Source organism: Musa acuminata, chromosome BXJ3-7, assembly GCF_036884655.1.
Source record: "Musa acuminata AAA Group cultivar baxijiao chromosome BXJ3-7, Cavendish_Baxijiao_AAA, whole genome shotgun sequence".
Classification (NCBI taxonomy): Eukaryota; Viridiplantae; Streptophyta; class Magnoliopsida; order Zingiberales; family Musaceae; genus Musa; species Musa acuminata.
In genome coordinates this window covers 42,184,404-42,205,760 of record NC_088355.1, presented here as the reverse complement: position 1 = coordinate 42,205,760, position 21,357 = coordinate 42,184,404, and the positions used below count along the sequence as shown (strand labels likewise).

At 44.0% G+C, this 21,357-nt stretch overlaps 2 protein-coding genes and 1 long non-coding RNA gene across 3 annotated transcripts; all 3 read left to right on the top strand.

Moving 5' to 3' along the window:
• Positions 1 to 607: 607 nt before the first annotated feature.
• Positions 608 to 4,564, top strand: LOC135643249 (uncharacterized). The gene is made up of 5 exons (XR_010498183.1): positions 608 to 762; positions 872 to 1,631; positions 1,765 to 1,953; positions 3,285 to 3,522; positions 3,593 to 4,564. It is a non-coding gene; the product is annotated as an uncharacterized LOC135643249 (long non-coding RNA).
• A 6,121-nt stretch (positions 4,565 to 10,685) lies between these two features.
• On the top strand, positions 10,686 to 14,474 carry LOC135643090 (AP2-like ethylene-responsive transcription factor ANT). The gene is made up of 9 exons (XM_065159655.1): positions 10,686 to 11,676; positions 11,797 to 12,436; positions 12,523 to 12,605; positions 12,746 to 12,754; positions 12,843 to 12,931; positions 12,995 to 13,068; positions 13,169 to 13,219; positions 13,304 to 13,380; positions 13,514 to 14,474. The coding sequence occupies exons 1-9, from the start codon at positions 11,367 to 11,369 to the stop codon at positions 14,158 to 14,160; spliced, it is 1,980 nt and encodes a 659-aa protein (XP_065015727.1). The 5' UTR covers positions 10,686 to 11,366; the 3' UTR covers positions 14,161 to 14,474.
• Positions 14,475 to 19,417: 4,943 nt separating this feature from the next.
• LOC135642517 (receptor-like protein 44) lies at positions 19,418 to 20,941 on the top strand. The gene has a single exon (XM_065158729.1). The coding sequence runs from the start codon at positions 19,857 to 19,859 to the stop codon at positions 20,712 to 20,714; it is 858 nt and encodes a 285-aa protein (XP_065014801.1). The 5' UTR covers positions 19,418 to 19,856; the 3' UTR covers positions 20,715 to 20,941.
• The last annotated feature ends 416 nt before the right edge of the window (positions 20,942 to 21,357 follow it).

Genomic DNA, 21,357 nt, shown 5'->3' with positions numbered 1-21,357 from the left:
ACACCCATCATGTTGTGTGATTGGCACCCGAGAAGACAACAAAAGAGAAGTCTTTCAAGTGAGATTGGGTGAAACCCAACGGATGTGCAGTTCCCTACTTCACACATTCCTAGGAAGACATCAAGATGAGACCCACCCTCCTCCCATTGCCTTGAATAAAACCAAGGGGGATGGATAATCTACAATATCCTATATCTTATGAATCCTTAACTACTATTATGAGGGACCGTTTCTCGTTAACCAAGGTCATGCATGCCTAAGCTCACATGCTCAAGACAACACTAGGCGCATTTATATTATTAGGATAGGGAAGCATTGGTACTTGGTGTTGTACTTGGAGATTGTGCATTAAATGACAAGCTTTATATTAAGATAATCTTCATGTCTTATCAATCAAAACATAATGTAAGATTGTGGTGTGTTTGTTTGTTGTCAAGGAGTATGTGAATTGGTAGTAAGTATATTTAGTAGTACACGAAGTGATTGATGTATTCGAGGGTTATTGGGCTTTTATGGGCCGGAGCCCAATTTGAATTATTAAGCCCAAGTGCGATATGACGGCGCTGTCGCTCCTCTTCTGCGCTGACCTTCGACCCGCGGGGCGACGTTGACCGTCTCCGTCGGCGAGAATTCTCAGAGCACGTGATTCGTGCGTAAGTTCTCCAATTCCGTTTCCCATTCAGCGTCGACGATGCCGTGCCTTTCGGCCGTGGGGAGGTTCGGCCGTGGATCGCTAGGTCCAGATTTGGAGATGATACGGAGGTTGTCCCTTTTGTGTTGGCAAGTCGTCGTCTTTGCTTGTCCTTTCCGATGGATTTGAGTTTGAGAGGGAGGGGTGGGTCTGATGGTCTTCGAAATGTTGCTTCGGCAGGGTGGGTTTTGAGCGCCGCGCCCGCTTTCTTCCAAGTGAATGGTTTCTCGAAAGGTTTTCTGTCAAAGGTTGGGCGGTTGGCACTCCGGTCAGTATCAATTCCTTAATTTGATCGAGTAGCAAATAGTTCGTAGAGTGGATTGTGTTGTTCTTCGTGGATTAGGTGCTATCTCTGAACAGTCATGACGACGGGGATTCATCGACGAAATAGTTAATCTTCGCATATTTTGGAACATTGCCCTACGATCATCGAGCTGGTCTTCTTACGGGACGAAGTGGCTGTGAGGCTGTTGGAGTGATGGTGTGGGTAAAAGACCGGTTGCAGTCTTCAAATTTACAGTAGTAATCTAATCTATAGGATTCCATGTTCTAAAACTTGTATTTTTTTCTTTGTAGCTTGCTTGTGCCTTTAGTGTGAATCGGATATAATTGCTGATAGAGTAATTTTTGCCTTCCCCTGTTTTTGGTTACTCGGGAATCTTTCTCTAAATCAACAAGAATTTGGAGGTTTCTCCATTGAACTGGCCTTTGCGATTTAATGCAGCTTCATTTCGTTCCTAGGTCCTAAGTTTCCATTAACAAGGATATGCAATATCAACTCTCATTGTAAAAGTTTTGATAGATGGCTTCAGAGTTGATTGCAATCACAATGAAGATTGATGAATTGATGGCAGAATTAATATAACATCATGGTAATGGAAAAATCAAGTTATGAAGAAGGCAAACTCCTTTCAAACATATCTCTGACCTTCCAGGCAATGTAATAATCAATCTATTTCATGTTTTCCTTCAATTTTCTTCAGTATTTTTGTCCTATATTTATTCGCGTTGTAACTTTTCTTTTAAATATTACGGATCTGTAGTTTTACTGATGTGTTATAGTTGTATTGTAGGACTTGTTGTCAAGGTTGCAAAATCGGGTCATATTCCGCCAATTTACATTCACGTTGATAACTATGTGAAATAGTAGGATCTTGCTGATTGCTGGGAGGCCTACAGTTTGCAATCTCTTTCCAAGTAAAGAAATAAAAAAAAAGCAAGATGATTTTTACAAACGAGGAAGCCATCTTGAAAAGTTTGAGGTAATTAATTTGTTTTTGTAAGTTTGTTTAGAAAACCTTCTATCAATAATACCTTATCTTTATTTTATTTTTTTGCTTCTCAGTGCAATCAAGTTTCGTCGGTGATTGGTATATATATGTCTTGTCATTGGTGTTTTGCATTTTGTGCTTTGATCTCTGGTAACTTGCATATAAAATAGCTATTCTTAGAGTAATTTTCACAATAAGCTTTTAAGGATTGAGTAATGCTGTGAGCAAGCTATACTCTTGCAACAATTCATCAGTCATTTTGTTTTTAATAGAGATCTCATTTTCCGCATTTGATTTGTTGCTCTGTCACGTTGCATGCTGGTTAATCTACTGATCGTTTTTCATCTATTCTCTTTTGTCGGAAAGGGGCGAGAACAGGGTGTTGTGAGCTACTTACTTTCCCATGAACTGAAATATTCACAAGGGTTGTTATATGTATCTTTGTTTTATATTCAAAGCCTACTTTTATTGATCAAATAATAGAATTATATATATAACACTGGCTTAGGTCAAGTAATCAACATGCTATATCTTTTCATAAGTGCTAACTTGCATAGATGTTTGTAAATATGGTGGTTCATATGTAGAGTATAGTCTTCGAAAGGCTGGCTATCGAGGGCTGGTGCAAGCGGTCACCAGTGACAACAATGCTTACTTTTATTCAACATATCATATGCATCGTCTTGAAACTGTTGTAGATAAATATCAGGTGTAGCATCACCTACTGCCTGTAACAACAATGCATGCATTTGTTAACCTTCGTATCTGCTTTTAGATGAGACTGCTGGCACATGTAAACGTAGCAAGTTTAGTATCACATTTTCTGGGCAGCTGTTAATTACTTCTTTCAGTAGGTATTTTCATTTAAATGTTACATGGGGAAGATGGGGATACTCTGCACTGTTTATTTGTTGAATGTCTCTCTTTAGATTTCTTCTTTGCGGGTATGACAAGTTTTCTTTTCGTTGTGGTTCACGACATCCTTGGATCATAGATGGTAAATTAAGCTTGGCTTTTTAACTCAGAACTACTGTCTCATTCCTTTGCTTTTGCTTTCCTGTGAGCAATTGTGTTAAAATTGTATATTATGTGGTAGCATAATGTGCTGATTGTAAGGTATCAAAACTTTTCTTCAACTAAATGCCAATGTAATGTCTTTGGCATTTAGAGGCATTTTGACTGCCCTCAGTTTATAATTCACATATTTAGGTTCTCGCTATAGCTAGTGTACTTAAGCTACTTTTCTCTAGTGAGAAGTTCATTTATTGGAGTACATCAGACCGTCTGAGCTGGTCATCGATTAAGCTTTTCGACGATTGCAGAAGCTGAGAGTCGGAATTGCATGTACATCTTTCGAGCTTGCGATGCCCCGACTGAAATGGATTTGTTCAGGTTAATTATTTTTCATGGTGTGTGACTGCCGTCATCAAATTGTTCAACGCCGACCTGCACGCAATTGCTGATTTCGAGTCATTTTCTGCACGAACAATCTGTGGTCTGCACCAAATGTCTCTTACGATCATGTGCATGAAGTCTCTGCTTCTGCGTGATTCAGTTAAGGTATCTGGGTGAATCTGATTCCTTTGTTTCTCTCTTCCTTTCTTCATTTGGATGATCTAATTCTTAGCAGTCTGCAGGCAGAACAATCTCAAGCATGCAGGCCTTCAAGAATATACTTAGTTCACCTTTCTTCTGTGAATTGGAGCTGTCAAGAAACAAAAGTATTAGGGTGTCGTAGTGATACCAGAATGCATGCTCTCTGATCAATGATCTCATTGCATCTGGTTGAAGAATGTTGACTTTGACTTCGACTCATAGGTAGAGATTGGAGATGGAAATAATCTGGAGGTGCTTTGTATTTTATACAGTGGAAAACTGAGAGGCTCGATAAAGGGAGAAAAAACAGAGAGCAATCGGCAAATAAGAGTATAGCTTTTAATCTGTTAATAAGAATGTTACAACAGATAAAGAGATGTCATGGAATTAGAAAATATGCTTAAATTTTCATGGGAATTATCTTTATTATTATTATTATTATTATTATTTGTCTTTATTAATCAAAGAAGCATCCGAGCTGGTGATCCATTGCTGGTTTCAAACTTGTACAAGGATAGTGTATGTGGCCATTACAAGTTTCATTCATACCTCTCTTGTTTTAACATTCATATTCATTTGAAAGAAAAGAAGAGTTCAGAATGATCAGTTTAGTTGATATTAATCATTTGTAAATGTCAGTCACTACTGAATTGATTGGTAGTTTGAAAGTGTTGATAGGATTGGCAATCCTATGAGGTTAGATTAAGGTATAGAGAATTTATACATATGGCTTATGACTTTATAGTGGCTGAGATTTAAAGATTAAGAGAGAGAAATGAGTTTTGAGAGTGGTGAACTTTTTTCATAAATCATTGAAATCCTTTGAGCTTTCCAAAGTCTTTAACTGCTGCTAATCCATATTACTTGGTCATAGAGCTAACCCCTGAATACTCATGAATAGTGTTTTTGATTCAAATCTTAAATTAATATTTAATTATAATCATAATCAAACTCAAACTCCTATAGCAACATTATCTCACATCTGAGATTATAATCTACATTTGCATGCGAACAGGTCATAGTAAACAAAGGAGGTGTGTGTATACCTTTCGACTTCAATGAGGACTTCCCAAGCAGAGGACTGGTGTTTACCTGAGGCCCCTCAGATGTCACTACTCTACGAGGGGCAGCTAGCTCATCAAAGCAGATACTATGAAGAATCTGCAGTTGGGTTCCCATCAGCACACCATGCAGTCAATTGTCAAGTCGCTGTGGACGACAACAGCAGCTCTCCCCGTACGTGACATCCAAGAAGCTGCAGGCAGTAGGGTTTATAGGCACCTCTCTCTCTCTCTCTCTCTCTCTCTCTGGTCACCAAGATTTGGTGAGATCGAGCCCTCACACCAAAGGTAAAAGCTGGGAGGTGTATTGTAGCCTTGAGTAGGCCGCCAACAGATTCTCTCCACACCCGGCCGGAGATTGAGACGACTGCTGGGCAGCTACAGCCGGTGGCTGTCACTCTGTCAATCTGGTGCATGTCGATAAGTCACCCTTTGATATCCTCTTAGCTTCTCAAGTGCAACAACTGCACCATCATGAGCGGATTATTTACATGATGAAATATTAGTGAAGCGTCGATCAAGTTCTCGACGAGTGTTTTTGAATTATGCAGCAGATATTATTTTGCTTCTACGTTGCCTGCTGTCTCACTTGCATCAAATCATGCCATGGCATCTTCTTCTTTTTTTTCTGCTTAGCTACTCTTGTTCTTAGAGTAGGTGTCGTTGGCACTGCTTTCCACGACGCATGGGGTCCATTTATGATCTTCCAGGACCCTACAGTGCCACCCGAAGTGACCTCGAGTCATTTCCACGCTAATTGAAGTTGTCGTCTCATGCACACAAAAGGAAGCCCTGCATGTCTCTTCATGCATGGCAACTCATCCCTGTCCTACAGGTTTCTGCTGCTTCACTTTGCATCACATCTAGAACAGGAATGACAACACACAACACTACACTCTGAGAGAGAGAGAGAGAGAGAGAGAGAGAGTACAAAGGTAGTATTGTATCATATGTAGGAGTATGACTCATGTAGGAGTATGACAACACACAAAACTGAGAGAGAGAGAGAGAGAGAGCTGTGGCCAATTCGTGGTGCCTCTTCACGTAACAAGAACGGGTATACGAGCAAGCTTGCAGTTAATGATATGCTTATTGAATCGGGTTCAACAAGATTCCTAATCCAAATCAGACCAATTGGGCCGAGAACGAAGAGGCCCAATTTGAGAGATCCAAAGACCTGGGCCAAGCCTTAGGATGCAGGTGGGTGGCCAAGGAGATATACGTCATGCATGACATAAGAGATTCAGTCTAATATTGTGACTGCTACAGCACATCATTTCTGCAGTCAGATGGACTATCTTATAAGCGTAAATATTCGCATCGAAGAACAAATGAAAAAGAGATGGTGGCAAAGTAAATTTCTTTGCAGCTTTGGCAGCAGTGAGACCCTAAAGACACCAACTGCTGGCTGCTGCATTGAAGGCTTTGTCCTCAGCCTGAGTCTTCTTCTTTAATCACCCTCAGAAAATAAGAGAGATGGAAATGTGGAAGCATGCTCACATCCATTTGAACTTTAAGGAGGACCCCATCAATGAGGACTGATGTGAGGAGGTCCACAGGCGGCAGCAGCAGCAGCAGCAGCAGCCCTGACACTGTAGAGATAGCCCTTGAGGCAGATTATTATTTTTATTTTTTTGGTTGATTTTTCTTAATATCTCCTCTCCTCTCTCCTGTGCTATGCCTTGTCTTTATCACCCCTCCCCTGTTCTTTTACCATCCAGTCCAGCTAATTGCCACTGTTGGGTGGTGAGGTCAGCAGCACATCCTTGAGGCCCCCACAGTGTCTCCTCTTTCCCATCACATCTCTACAGTGAAAGCAGATGCCTAAACCGGGGAGCAAGTAGCTAAAGATGATGAATTGACTATAATATCTTTGCTTTTATAGGCAAATGGGATGGAAGAAACCACGGAGGTGCTTCTAAGGTCATCAGGACATGTGACACTTGCCCTTGGACATTGACATCTCACGCCTAGTTTCATCTCTATTCATTTATATTTAGAGCGAGAGAGAGAGAGAGAGGACGAATGAAACATGGGGCCAGGGCAGCAAAGATGGCATGCTGCAGAGGGTTAGTAGGAGGCTTTAATGAGAACTTTAATTGGGAGTAGGAGCTTACTGGAAAGTGGAATGTCATGTGAGCTTGCAGCCTCTCTCTCTCTCTCTCTCTCTCTCTCTCTCTCAGCCTCATTGACTTTGGATGTGCACACAGTGCTGTTGTCGCTTTCATTCGGTTGCTATCCAAATAGGCCTCCTCGCTCTTTACCTTTAGCCTACCTGCTATTCTTGTAGGAAATCTTGCTTGGATTTCGTTCAGATTTCCTGTTTCCCATGTGAAAGGTAAGCACCACATTAAATAGCACCATATTTTGTGTACCGTAGCAGCAGCAGCAGCAGCAGCTTGCATGAAACCGGCTTTTTGCTTTCTTTCTTTCTTTCTTTTTTACCTAATGTTTTCTTTACTTAGTTTGCTCAATAAGATGTCAAAAAATGCTGCAAAAAGTTCTGCAGCACACTATTTCTGTTTGCTCCAAACCAGCCATTTTGACTGCCCTTTTTGTCATACACTGTTATCATTTCCCATGCTCTCTATCTTAGACTGTTTCAGAGCTGAAAGGGTGCTTCTGATTAATAGTTCTTTGGCAAGCATTATTGAATGAGATCACTGTTGATGCTTTGCTAATCGAATAATACATTTGTAGATGACTCTCATGGATTTTGGTTGCTCATTTATCTCCGACTAAAATATAATTCAGAAGCACCAGAAGGTGCCCTATGAATTGTCAAGTCATTGGTTTGGACTGTAGTCTCTGTGTCATGTGTGCCAAAAACCATCTTGGTACTAAATTCCACTTTATCATTTCACAGCAAAGGGGGGACAGATGGGCTTGTCTTTTTCGGCTGATGGCCGGAATTCCCACATAGCCTCTCCTTTTATGGTTTTATACCTCACCACTGACCTTTGTCTCTTGAGCTTTAACAGGCATTGCTTACTGCGTGTTCTTTTCCTCTGAAACCACTGTTTCAAGTGAGGCTGCGTTCCTTTCCTTGAGGCTGATGTACCCACCTCTCCTCCTCAGCAGTGTCCGGACCTTGACGTCCAGGCCTAAGCCTTCCATTCAAAGAAGAAAAGCACCTCTCTCTCTCTCTCTCTCTCTCTCTCTCGGGCATGACAAGAGAATGGGAGACAATCTCTTTTGTGCTGTGAAAGCCAAGTATTGCTTTGGAATGATCAAGCTTGCGCATGCAACAGGTACAGTGCAAAAGGAGGGGAGAGACCACACCTAACTGCTTTGGCAAAGTAGCATACAGATAGATCTGTTGGAGTAAATGACTTTTTGGTAGGTTGAATGAAAAGATTGAGGTGTTAGTGTTAGATTGATCACGAAGTTATATATATAAAGATACTAAGATTATGTTGGAAGGAAGGGGATCGAAGAGAAGACTTGGGGGATCCAACCATCGGCTTCTCTCGACTCTCTTTGCTCCTCTAATGATCTGTCTCACCTGTGGACAAGTAAAGACCATAACCATGGCATCACCCATTGCCGGTGCCATGAATTTTGTCTCCGCTCCTCGCACGTGTGTATACACATACCAACGGAGACCATTTGTACGCACAGCTGAGGCCATTTTCCTACTTCACATGCAACATGAGGTCCCCCTGTGGAAAGGCATGGCAGAGGCCTCAGCAGTGAACTGAACTGTGCGTGTGTCATCGGCTTTATCGGTTTGTATGGTTCTTTGAAACCCTAACTTTCTTGAACTTTCCATGCCTGTCATTAGCCAGTGTAAGTCTCCCATCGAGTCCAAAGTTCTTATCCTAACAGTAATCCCACCTTTTTCGAGCATGGCAGCTTCCAAAACATTCTTTATTGGGAGGCTTATCTTCCACAGTCCAAACGAACAGTACATATGTTGGTGGATTAGAGAGCTCATCTTGATCTACGTGAAAACCTCATGTCAGGGAACATTGATAGCCTCGTGGCTTTGTCGCATCAAACAGGCAAGGGAACAACTACATGTTCGATTCAGGACGCATCTGCTTAGATGTTTATCCTTGTTAATTCATCCAGAAGCCCTGCAACTATTGATTCCCGAGAAGTGGCCAACGGAGATCATGTTAGAGAACAAGGGTTAAAGAGTCAAGGAAGGCATAGTCAGTCCGGAATGGATTTCTCAGACATGTATGTAGCAGGGCCTGTTTGGGCTTTGTTTACTTGTGATGACTCAAGAAGAAGTGGTATATATGCTATCAATCAGTTGTCACTCTCTGCAAGTTTGCAGCTTATCAAGTCTAGTCTTAGAACAACATGTTGATACCTGCGGAATCTTGCACCCTGTGAACCAAGAGATCCTGTATCAGAAAGCAACATCCACTGGCTAAGGCATGGCATGTTCATGGAATTCCTCTGTTTATGCAGTAGAATTTGGAAACGACTATGTCCTGTTGTTTTATGCTTCCCTAAAAAAATGAATCAAAATATCTGTTCCTATCTTTGTTCCTTTGTGGAACCAAGAAGACCAAACCTCACAGGTTAGCGGTTGCAGTCATTGATGCAATCTGTCCCTCTTTTCCTCTTCTTTTTGTAATCTTTTTTATTTATAGATACTCCATAGCCATTTCAAATTTAAATTCTGGAAGAGCAAGTCTTCGTTTCTACAAGTTTCAGATACAAAAAAAGAAACATGGCACAGAAACATCCTTACCAATGGCGTCCAACATTGGTACACACTCACACACTGCTGCTGATCACAGCCTGCTGCTTTATGTTAGCAGCTAATGTCAACCAACACTGAGATGCGCCATGTAGCACAATTTATTTCGGTCTAGCTGTGGATGTCCGATCCTTATCCTGCCTCTCTCTTTTCTTTCTCACAGCTTTTGCCTTGTTTTCATATGGTATGACAAGTTTGACTTGCATCCTCAGAAGGGAAGAGAAATTTGGACCCAAAAGAGGAGCATGGGTGAAAAAAAAAAAAGGACCTCGCCATCTCTCTCTCTCTCTCTGCCAATAGAAGGACGGGTGAGAACGAGAGGAAGGGGACATTAGCTCCAAGATCGGAGGCAGCATGGTTGGTGGATGCACTCATCATTACAGTAATCAGAAAAGAGAGAGGAAGGAGGATCATGGCTGTTGATTTCTGTATGCTGGAGAACTCCCCCCACCCCCTTCCTCTTCCCCTCAGTCCTCCCCCATTATATTCTCATTCCACATACTTTTCAGATACCAAATCATTCTCGCTAGAAGATCTGTCTCCATGGAGGCCATGCACATCTGCATGCATCACCCGAAAAAGCCTTGATAGAAGCCCTATGGAACCTCCTCAGCCTGCATGATGACATCACCATCCAACACATGGTCTGGGGTCCGAGAGATCGATCAGGAAGCAAAGGAGATGAGAACAATGCTCATTGCTCCTCGTTAACAAGTATATTAGAAGATCGATGGGCCCTGTCAACTTGCATTATGTTTAGGTCCCCCGAATGACAACTAATGAACTGCTACTGTTTGGTATCTGTAAAGCATGCAGGGACCCAAGAAATCCCCAAAAGAACAAGGCATCTTTGTTCACTGGGCTAATGAAGATCAAACTAAGCATCCAGAGGAAAAGAAATGGTTATGATGGCCTAATTATGTCACGTTACGAGTCCTACCGAATTACAATAACATCTGTCAGCAGCCTTTATACCACTGCAGGGTTTAACCTCATATCTTGTGTCTTAAAGATTACTATATTATATAGAGATTGAGTTCATTGATGCTCTTTATGCTGCTGGAGAAGCTCTTCTTTCGTGCTTTTGGGCCCTTTTCCCATCATTCCCGGAATATATCAAGCTTGTGAGGAAGACCCACATCCCACTTTGTCTGGAAGCAGCTGTTGACTACATGTACTGCAAAAAAAATATATACGGTATGTATGAGGAGGTGGTATGACTTGTTAGTGTAAAGATCCGTATCTGCTCTGCTCGATCCACGTCTCGGGACTGTTTCCATTCCTCAAGTTTCGCTCACAGTCTTTTCCTTTTTCTTTGTGTGATTTGAATGAGCAAGGCATTTGGATAGGAACAGGAGCATAACAGGAGATTTGATCAGCAGCCTTGGATTGCACTGCAGACTAATGTAGAGCTGGTACTGTTCCAAAGTGACTGGTTGGACAGTTGTCCTCCCTGTCAATCTATCTCATATACACGAGACAGTGTAAGTAGCCAAACTAGTTTTGGCTTCCACGGCAATATCCTCCTTGATAACTCTCGCACAAGGCATGGGGAAGGAAAGGCCCTCTTCGCCATTAATTCTGTTGCTTTCAAGCTTTCCTTCTTAGTGGTCGCTGCGCGGGCCAACGTTGCCAGTGTAATGCTACCTTATTTCTGTCTCCCTTAACGAAGGTTTTTAGCAGGGTTTAAGGATCTTAACATACAAAAGGGAGGATGGTTGGGAAGGGAAGGGAAGCTACAAGCATGGCCTGTGGATCGATATAAGGTTGTATTGATCCAGCTTTTTGGTTTGAAGGGACTTGTAGTCTTCTCCTCCAGTGCCTCTCTCTCTCTCTCTCTCTCTCTCCTTCTTGGTAATGGCCGAGCGATCCTTGTGTCATTGTTGAGAGGTTCTCACTTCTCGGCATTGGAAATTTCGGATTGCTTTTTCTTCTTTCATAACGATAGAAAGGAAATGGGTGGGTGTGATTAGAATATGTCCAATGATTTATCGTCCTCTTCCTAGAGCAGCCAGCAGTGCGAGGAGAAGATGAAATCCATGAATAGCAGCTGGTTGGGGTTCTCTCTCTCCACTCACATGAACATGGAGGTGTCTTCGGAGCCACATCATCATCAAAATCATGAGAGCCATCATCACCAAACTCAACCACCCACGGCTGGTGTTTCCTCTGCAGCCCCATGCAGCCTCTTTCTATCTCCTCAGCTGAGCAGCACTGGGATCTGCTATGGAGGGGAAGGAGAGAACGGCGGAGGACTGTATTCTCAGTTGTCGGTCATGCCACTGAAATCTGATGGGTCTCTATGTATCATGGAAGCCCTCAGCAGATCGCAGCAGCAAGGTCTGTCTCCGAGATTTAATATTTTCTTTGTTAAGCACTGCTTCGATCTTCCAAACAAACAAACACGGTTTCTAGAAATGCATGACATGATTCCTTTCCATTTTCTTCGATGTGGTGAAGGAATAGTGGCATCTCCGCCCCCGAAACTGGAAGATTTCTTAGGTGGCGGACCAAATATGGGGTCCCATGGCCACTGTGGGAACTATGACAGGGAAGCAATGGCGTTGAGCTTGGACAGCATGTACTACTACCAGAACTCGGAGACTGAAGGCGATGCAACCCATTCCCTCGACGCTCTCCATGGACAGCAGATGCAAGTGCAACGGCAACATCAGCACCAACTGTTCTTGCATCCATTGCAGGAAGGTATGTGCTCTGGCCTAGCAGCAAGCCATGAAATGTATCAGGTACCAATGGAGGTGGGAGCGATGGTGGAAGATGGCATTCCAAGTCTGAAAAATTGGGTGGCCAGGAACTATACTGCTTGCAACATCGGATTGGGTGAGGAAGGGGGCATCGGCCCCGGCTCCATTGAGGCTGTTGGGTTTGGGGAGTTGCGATCCTTGAGCTTGTCCATGAGCCCTGGGTCTCAGTCAAGTTGTGTCACAGCTCCTGCACAGATTTCTTCCACCACCGAACGCATGGCCTTCGATACAACGAAAAAGATGCGGTCCGGGAAAGAATGCCAGAAGCAGCCAGTTCACAGGAAGTCCATTGATACATTTGGACAGCGAACATCTCAGTATAGAGGTGTTACTAGGTCAGCATTCGATGGTCTAATTTCATCCATGTTCTTGCTGTTTGATTTGTGTAGTTACAAGTTTGATGTTGCGAAATATGCATCAGGCATAGGTGGACTGGTAGATATGAAGCACATCTTTGGGACAACAGCTGCAAGAAAGAAGGCCAGACGAGAAAAGGAAGGCAAGGTTAGTAGAACCATACACAGTACACACCACTCTCTTGCACTGCCAATGCTCGAGTTTTAAGTGAACTTGACTGACGATTATATGAATCCTGGCTTGTCATGTTACACCGTGGGGGATGCCATGGCGATGCTCTGCTACAGTCTATCTAGGTTGGCATCTTACCCTTGCAGCTTTGGTTTCTATTGGCTTCCTCCAAAATATGCCTGTAACTAAGCACCCAAACGTGGCTTCTCTCAGGGGGGTATGATACGGAGGAGAAAGCTGCAAGAGCCTATGACTTGGCTGCGTTGAAGTACTGGGGACCATCGACACATATTAACTTCCCGGTATGATCCATCGACTCGGACCTGTTCTATACTCGGATCACTAGTGCTGTTGGTCTCATGCAGTTGGAGAGTTATCAAGACGAGGTCGAAGAGATGAAGAACATGAGCAGGCAGGAGTATGTTGCCCACTTGAGAAGGTATGCCTCCTCTGGTTTGTGCTCTGCATCGTCAGTATATGTACATTTCTTTCTATATCGTTGGGGAATCCGACTCTCTTGCCAATCTTACTGCTTGCAGAAAAAGCAGTGGGTTTTCACGAGGGGCGTCGATATACCGAGGGGTAACAAGGTACAATTCCGACTCTTACAGAAACCATCCATGTCTTTACACTCTCAGAATCTTTAATCGTTTGTAATTACTATGTTTCTACAGGCATCACCAACACGGAAGATGGCAAGCTCGAATTGGCAGGGTTGCAGGAAACAAAGATCTTTATCTCGGAACCTTCAGTAAGTTTCTGTAGCTCTGAGTTGAGTAAGATGGACTTGGAGTTGCTTCAGAGCTCTATGTTTGCTCAGAGCCAGAAGCCCCTGTTGTTTCGTGGAACACTCCCAGGTTCTCACGGTGCCAGTGAACTTTCAGGTACTCAGGAGGAGGCAGCTGAAGCCTATGACATTGCGGCGATCAAATTTCGCGGGGTGAATGCTGTCACTAACTTCGATATAACAAGATACGACGTGGAGAAGATCATAGCGAGTAGTACATTGCTCCCAGGAGAACTCGCCAGGAAGAACAAGGCGATCGAAGCAGGGAAAGATGCCTCATCAGGGAGAAACCCCGGTAGAGACCCAGTCGAAGAGAACAACGGTGCTGGTGCTGGTGCTGGATGGAAGATAGTCCTCTATCAATCCACGCAGCAGCACACACCGCCATCCTCTGAGCCTCGTAATCATGAGCCGATGATGATCGGTGGTGATTACCGGAGCCCCATGACGTACTCGGCAGCACATCATGGCCTGATGGGAGTAGAAGCAGGGAGCTCGGCGCACGGCGTTGATGATTCTGAGAAGCTGAGCAATGCCCATCTATCGAACCAATCGTCGCTGGTGACGAGCTTGGGCAGTTCCAGAGAAGGGAGTCCCGACCGGACTGGTCTCTCCATGATGTATGTCAATGCCTCGCCCAAGTTCAATCCGACACCGTTGGTCTCATCGATTCCAAACATGCAGCTGAGGGCAAGTGCTTCCATAACTCAAATGCCTGTTTTTGATGCATGGAATGATGTTTAAGACTGCCATGGCGACAAAGCACGCCAGTCACAGCAGAGAGAAGAAAGCAAAGTTGTTGTGGTCGTGGCTAAAGTGAGGAGATTCTCTTTTCTTCTTTCAGATGTTTGGGAGGGAGATTGGCGATTCATGATCTATGTGGGATCAATCTCGCCTCACATGTCGTTGGTTTCTTTTGTGTTCTGTTCTAACTTTGGGGTCAGCTGGGTGGAGGATTTTGCAGGGAAAAGAGGGGGGAGGTTTTCAAGGACAAACATGTCACTGTGTGAGATGATGTTTTGTTACTCTATTTTTGGTCTTGCCAAGTACATCATGAAAAGCAGTTCCCAATGAAGGTTAATCTTTTGACCACCATATCACCCTGTGGCCTCTGCCAAACACCTATTGATTACAATCACTAACATTCTCCTTTTGCTCTTCCAACATTCTTCATAATTTTTTTCTAAAGGCTGTGTGGATTGGATTCTCAAATCATGTTCTCAAGTACTCAGCTGTGGTGGGTCTTTGTATGGCATAGGATTCTGTCGAAATGACACTAACCTTTACATGATTGACATGGCCAGAAGTAGTGTGTTTCATGGTGGATTTATGCACAACTTGAAATTTCTTGACACTGTACTGTACTTAAACCACTGAGCTACGCTGCATGATCTTAGTACTAATAGCTGATAAGTAAAAAGTTTCAGCGAGGACAGAAGCTGCAGAACTGGAGACCACTTCCCTAATGCCGTAATATACTGTCAGGTTGACAGAATTACTGGGATCAGATGTGGATCGATTTGAGCACCGAGGAAGACCAATGGGTACTTCGGTTTAGGTAATCGGAGATGATGATGAACGATGCTCTTGTTCCGAGCAGAGAAGCACAACAATAATGTTTTCGTGCCTCGGTTTGATTTCTGCGTGTAGTTTGGCATTTTATGGTTGGTGCTGTTCTCGTGTACTTGTCTGTTTGAACTCTTGCCTGGTTCTTCTGGCTTTGCTGTTCTTTTAGTTTTGCGTTGGCAATCTGCATCGCCGAATTGATGAATCATCGTGAACAGGAAATGTTGAACCACCAGCAGCTTAATAAGCTCATTAACGTGCTATGTCTGGGAGAGGAAGAAGGAAGAAACGCTCATGAACAGAGCGAAAAGGATGAGGGCATTAATGAGATGCTGGAGCAGAACTGAGGGAGCCACTGATTTGGGAAGGGTTCCACATTCTCCTCATGAGGCATCTTGGAGGAAGTACCGAGCAAACATCATCTTCATTTATTGATCATTGCAGGCGGCCATGTGAGCAAACAGCTCCGCCCCCTGTGGCCAAGCATATGAAGCCAGTCGCATGGGGGTGGGGGGTCCCCAAATTAAAGCTTCATTGAAGTGGATCTCCCCACGACTGTGGAACTTGCAGACCTCTCGTACCTCCCCAGTGCACAACTTCCGTACGCAACATACTCGCTCTTGTGTCTGGTTGCCTCACATCCAACACCCATCGTCTTCTTCCTTCCTCTCGGCTTCTGTTGATGAACAGTTCCACGCTGTGCGCGCGCCTATATGCGTATCTCATGGAAGCATGCACGCATGAAGCTTTAGGTCTATGATTGCACCTCCATAAGCAAGATGTTATGATCTCTCTACTGATGGCATATACTCGAACCTCATTCCCAGCGGCTGCGAGAGAAAGTGCAGTGAGAGATCAACCAAAACCTCATTCTCAGGTTGAATATGAATGCTTGTATCAAGTAGAGGATCAATGGGCAAACGAAATGTGGAAATTATAGGCTTGCAATTCTCCGCGTAAATCTCTGTGTATCATTTATTGAACCTAAGCAATAAGGAAGAGAAATCGTAGGATATCTTGAAGTATTGATGGCATCAAATTACTACTGCTTTGATGATGATACCAGTGACCATATATGACTGCAGAAGGCTTTAGTAATTACAAGGCAGGCAGAATCTTTTCGGAAGAACCACTAAGCTATCTTCAATGAGCATCATTTGCTTTTAAGAACTGATGGCTTCCATGGATGGGGGTACTATGCTTAATGCAACTGAGATGGCATTTATGATTCGGCGCGACGCCAAGAAAAGCATAGTCAACTTTATTTCTTCATCCATCATTTTCTAGTAGCAAGCAATGCCACACCATGTCTGTGGTTCATAGATTGAATTTGAGACCTGATTGTTAGTCTGAGAGGAACTGATAGTATTAGCATGGCAATAAGATATTTGAAGGGAAAAAGTGTTTGCTTGATACAGTAGCTAGAGCTGTAGTAGATTTAGCTGGAGGATACATAATCTCACTTGTCTCATGAAGAAAAGAGATGGGGTGGCTCCTGGGAGTTGCAAGATCTCAAAGTCCTATTACAACAACACGATTTCAGTATATTTCCTCCATCATATCTCCAATAAATATAAACTTCGATGGGGCGTTTAGTCTTCAAATGGATGTGCAGGAGCTGACTTTTTCTTGTGAGGGATGAAGGTGGTCAGCTTTTATACGCAGGTTTCTCGACAGAGCTCAAAGTCTCAGTTGAATCGATTTAGAATTGGCCTCAAAACTGATTCACTATCTTACAATCAGGAGTTCGACTAGGAGATTATGGTTTCAAGTGCCCAATAATCATAGATTTTGTCGAGGAATTGCAGAGCCGTGGAAATCTCATGTGTTGAGGATATATAGATATATATATATATATATATATCTATATATATATATTCATAAAATGTTTTAAATTTGAAACATTTTTAGATAACGTGCCAAGCTTATAAAATTCTTGCAGAGTGCCTAAGATCACGTAAAAAGATTACCCCTAGTAAATTTTAAAAATTATTTTTTTCTTAAACCTATCATGCAACCCTCGTACAAGAGCTCGTCGTGGATTTCTACAACTCTTGTGAGAGAAAGAGCCATTATCACCCGCAACCTTAGTCATCTCTCAATCCTCACACAAGGGTTTTCTATTACATTTTTGTCGTTGGCCACGAAGAGGTCATGCAGCCTCCTTGTACTCTTACTTTACCAACATGGTCTCCTCGTGTCTCTTCATTACTATTGATCACGAGCGAGGAAAGTGGGAGGCGATTTGCCCTCGCCTATACCCTTCATCATTAACCACAAAGATTGTGCCTTCGTCTCAAGAGTTACTGTACATTATATTGTTGGATAGGTCGGATGATCATTTGAACTAAGGCACGATGAGGAATTGATCAAAGGATAGAAGGTGATGGTCAATAGGGACATGATGATCATTTTTAAAAATACTATGCTACCGAAGAAATTTTCAAACTCTAGTGTTATAAAAAATTCTCAAAATTTTTTGAGACAATTCACAAACTTTGGTCATTTTTAAAAAATTCAAAAATTCTCAAACTTTTTTTAGAAAAATCACACACACATATAAAGCGTCGCTCTCAGCCTTATAAATACTCGCGCCGGCGTCGTGCTTCCCGTCGACGTCGTCCGTTTTCTTCTACTCTGCCTTTGATCCACAAACCTATAACCTATTCCCCATACTCGACGCTCAAAACCAAGGAAACTGCGGAAAGATCGAATCTTGGGCCGATTCTATCGCTGCAAGTTCCTGATACGATCTTTGAAGCCCACGAAATCCTGAATTCGTTGACATAAATCCGATATTTTTATTGACATTGGCTATGGATTCGTTGAGAGAAAGAAGGAGAAAGAGCTTATGATTTGATCTTGGTATACATACTAATATCGTTTCAACCAAAACAGTAAGGCATTTAGTGTTGTTCACATCTTGACTCTCTGGGAATGCATGCATGCTCGTGGTTTCGCACCAAAGAGTTGAAGGAATCTTCTCCATCTCCGGCCTTCATGGCTTTGATTCCCCGCCATGATCTTCTGCAACATGTAGCAGATGTCAGGGTCAGATGCAAGTCATGGATGCGAGAGAGCTTTTACGCTAAGCTGAACTGTTGAAGCTTCTACATGCTTTTACTGTGATGAAACAGTCGAAGCTTCTCATGGTTTTTGGTACGTATGGGACAGATGCTGCGAGTGGGGCAGGGCACAGATACATCGACTTTGTTGGCTTTTCTTTTCCGAAGAGGATTGGTGTTGTCGTTGATCATGTAGATCCAGAAGAGTATATTTTGGTAACAGATGAAGCATCATCATTTGCGTCATGTTCGTCCCTACCAACTGTTCCTCCAGAAGGGGTTCATAAATGGAGCAAAGATGTCAGTAGAACTGTACGCGAGTGTCGTCTGCGATCGCCGAGCAGGTGGAACACTTTTCCGCATTGTAGCTCTAACCCAACCTTAAATCTATCTTATTCCAATCTGGGGTTGGGACTATGGATAATATACGTAATAATTGTATGTGTATATATATAGTTTCAAGACTGTAATATTCTTGTTTTTGTTAGCAGCATTTCTCTATTGTTTCACATCAGCTATCTCGAGTGTATGGGATGACACATGAAGCGCGCACATACTGCAGTGGTTCATAGCAGAATGGTTAGCAGTCAGGCCATTCTGAACATTATTATACTTGGGTTCATGAGAACTTTGGTCTCATGGCTCGATGAAGATGACATATATAGAGCCATCTGCAGACTTGTATGGTGAAACGTGGATCGAGATTCACATACAAAACGGACGCATATGATATCCAGCCCGCTTTAAGCTAATAAGTCTCATTGGCATGTCAAACGCATCCTTTCTTTGCTTCTAAAGCTTCATGGAAGAAGATGTAATCGGGAACAGCAGTAAGTAGTCTCACGTTATTTGTGTACATGTCCACCAATTGTTTCCCTTCTTTAATTTCTGACTGTTTAAACTGTGTTAGACTTCTAAGTCTTCTCTCAATTGCAGGCATCTCTCTCTGGCAGTGCAGCAAGTAGAAACGAGGAAGACCGTAAGCAGAGAGGCGGAGAAGTATTGGGCACTATGGTAGTTTGTTAGGTGGGACCCACCAAGCATATCAATTTTTCTTTTACTGAAATTATTATATTAAATAATAAATAAGAATAGAACTTAAGATATATCATTTATGTAATAATATATAATAATCCGAGCCGACAAAAAATCTAGTATTAGTTGACGCGAAAATTCTTTGATCGGATTTAAGGGACGTGACCTGGGGCTGGTCGGCACCCAATCTGGTGTCAAATCACCCAGGATTTGCGTGGGAATCTCCCGTCTCCGTCACACCCTACAAAGCTTCTTCCATCTTCCTTAATAAACCACGACCTCAATCAATAGTGACAGATACAGGAGGGGGAGAGAGAGAGAGAGAGAGAGAGAGCGAGAGAGGAGAAGGTCCTCCAGGAAACGTGAGTCACCTAAACGACTGAGAACGCTGTAATCCATCTGTGACCATACCGGAGGATATGCAGCGCGAGTGACGGTCGTGAGTGGAGTGATTGATCGAGAGCTATTGGTCTCGGAATCTGGTACGATCATCTCAGTCCTGTGTACGCCCATCTGCGGGTGAATCAGGCTTTTTATCGTCCTCCCTGCCTCTTGTTCCTTCCGATGATTAATGCTCCATCTTATTTCTTGCTTCACTCACGTGGATAAGTTATTGTCTATCATTGAGAGATTTCTATGGGAAAGTTATTTGGGATCCAAAGCTTTTACTTGGATTAACAGTAAACATACTTATCAGTGACGAGTCGAACGCGGAGAAGAGAGAGAAAAATATAGCATCTTTATCCCCGTTTGCTTTGCTTCCCCCGCTGTCTTATGGCGACGCGACCACCTCGGCCGGCGGAACTCCTGTTGTTACTGCCATTACTTCTCCTCCTGCCGTCGGCACTCTCTGATCCGGACGACGAGGCGTGCCTCTCCAACCTGCGTAGCTCCCTGACGGACCCGACCGGCAGCCTCCGGAACTGGACGGCCGCCACCTTCGCTGCCCCCTGCAACGGCTTCACCTCCTACCTCGAGGGGGTTACCTGCAACAACGGCCGCGTCTACAAGCTCTCCCTGACGGGCCTCTCCCTCGGCGGCGCCCTCTCCCCGTCCCTCGCCAACTGCACCAACCTTCAGTCCCTCGACCTCTCCTCCAACGCCCTCTCAGGTCCCATCCCCTCGGAGCTCTCCTCCCTCCTCAACCTCGCCGTCCTCAACCTCTCCTCCAACCGCCTCTCCGGCCCCATCCCCCCCGAGCTCGCGCTCTGCGCCTACCTCAACGTCCTCGACCTCCACGCCAACATCCTCACGGGGCTCATACCCGACCAGCTCGGCCTCCTCGGCCGCCTCTCCGCCTTCGACGTCTCCTACAACCGCCTCGAGGGTCCCATACCTGCGCTGCTAGCCAACCGAACGGCGGTGGCGGGAGCCGCCGCCGCCGCCGCCGCGCTGCCCAGGTTCAACGCCAGTTCCTTCGCCGGGAACAGGGACCTGTACGGGTACCCCCTGCCGCCGAAGCGCGGGGCTGGCCTGTCGGTGCTCGCCATCGTCGGGATTGGCCTCGGCAGTGGGCTTCTCAGCTTGGTGCTCAGTTTTACCGCTGTCTGTATCTGGCTTCGGGTCACGGAGCAGACCGCACTGATGTCCGGCGAGGAGGGGAAGATCTCTCACCTCATGCCCGACTACTGATCGCTTCTCCCTTCTTCGATCCATCGTCTCCCCATTGTTCTCTCCTTTCCCTGAGAGTAAATACTGTTCCTTTCCGTTCTTGTTTCCTTTTGCCTTTGACCCTGCTATGAATCACGGTAGCAATCTGTGTCGTTCAAGAAACGGATTAGGATTTGATATATCCAGATGTATAATCACAGCTGATGAGAGAAAAAGGAACAAATCTAATCGAGTCGGTTTGATTCTAACAGAGGGCTCTCCCTGTTTGCATCCTTGTTTGTAGCTGTGTCACAGCTTCGCTGTGGGGCTCGTTTGCACATGCAGGGTTCTTAGATGGCGTGATCCTCTGTTTCTTCCCGTTATAAACCTTGGTTTCGACCTCCGCTCTTTCGTTGTATATAGTTTGATCTCAATCTTCGAAAGCTGAGAAGCTGGCTTTAGCTGTGGATCTGAGGCATCTGAATGTTCTACTTTAATCGAAGACAAGATTCTGTCACTATTTCCTCGGGTTAGACAGCTACCAACTCCATCTTTGCTTTTACGTCGTGATGAAAAATTAGGAGCTGTAATCCTGCCATCTTCATTCCTATGTCCTCTTCTTTTGTCTGCGAAGCGAAGGAACAGCCATGGATCTGAGCACGTCGACATGTTTCCTAGTAGACTT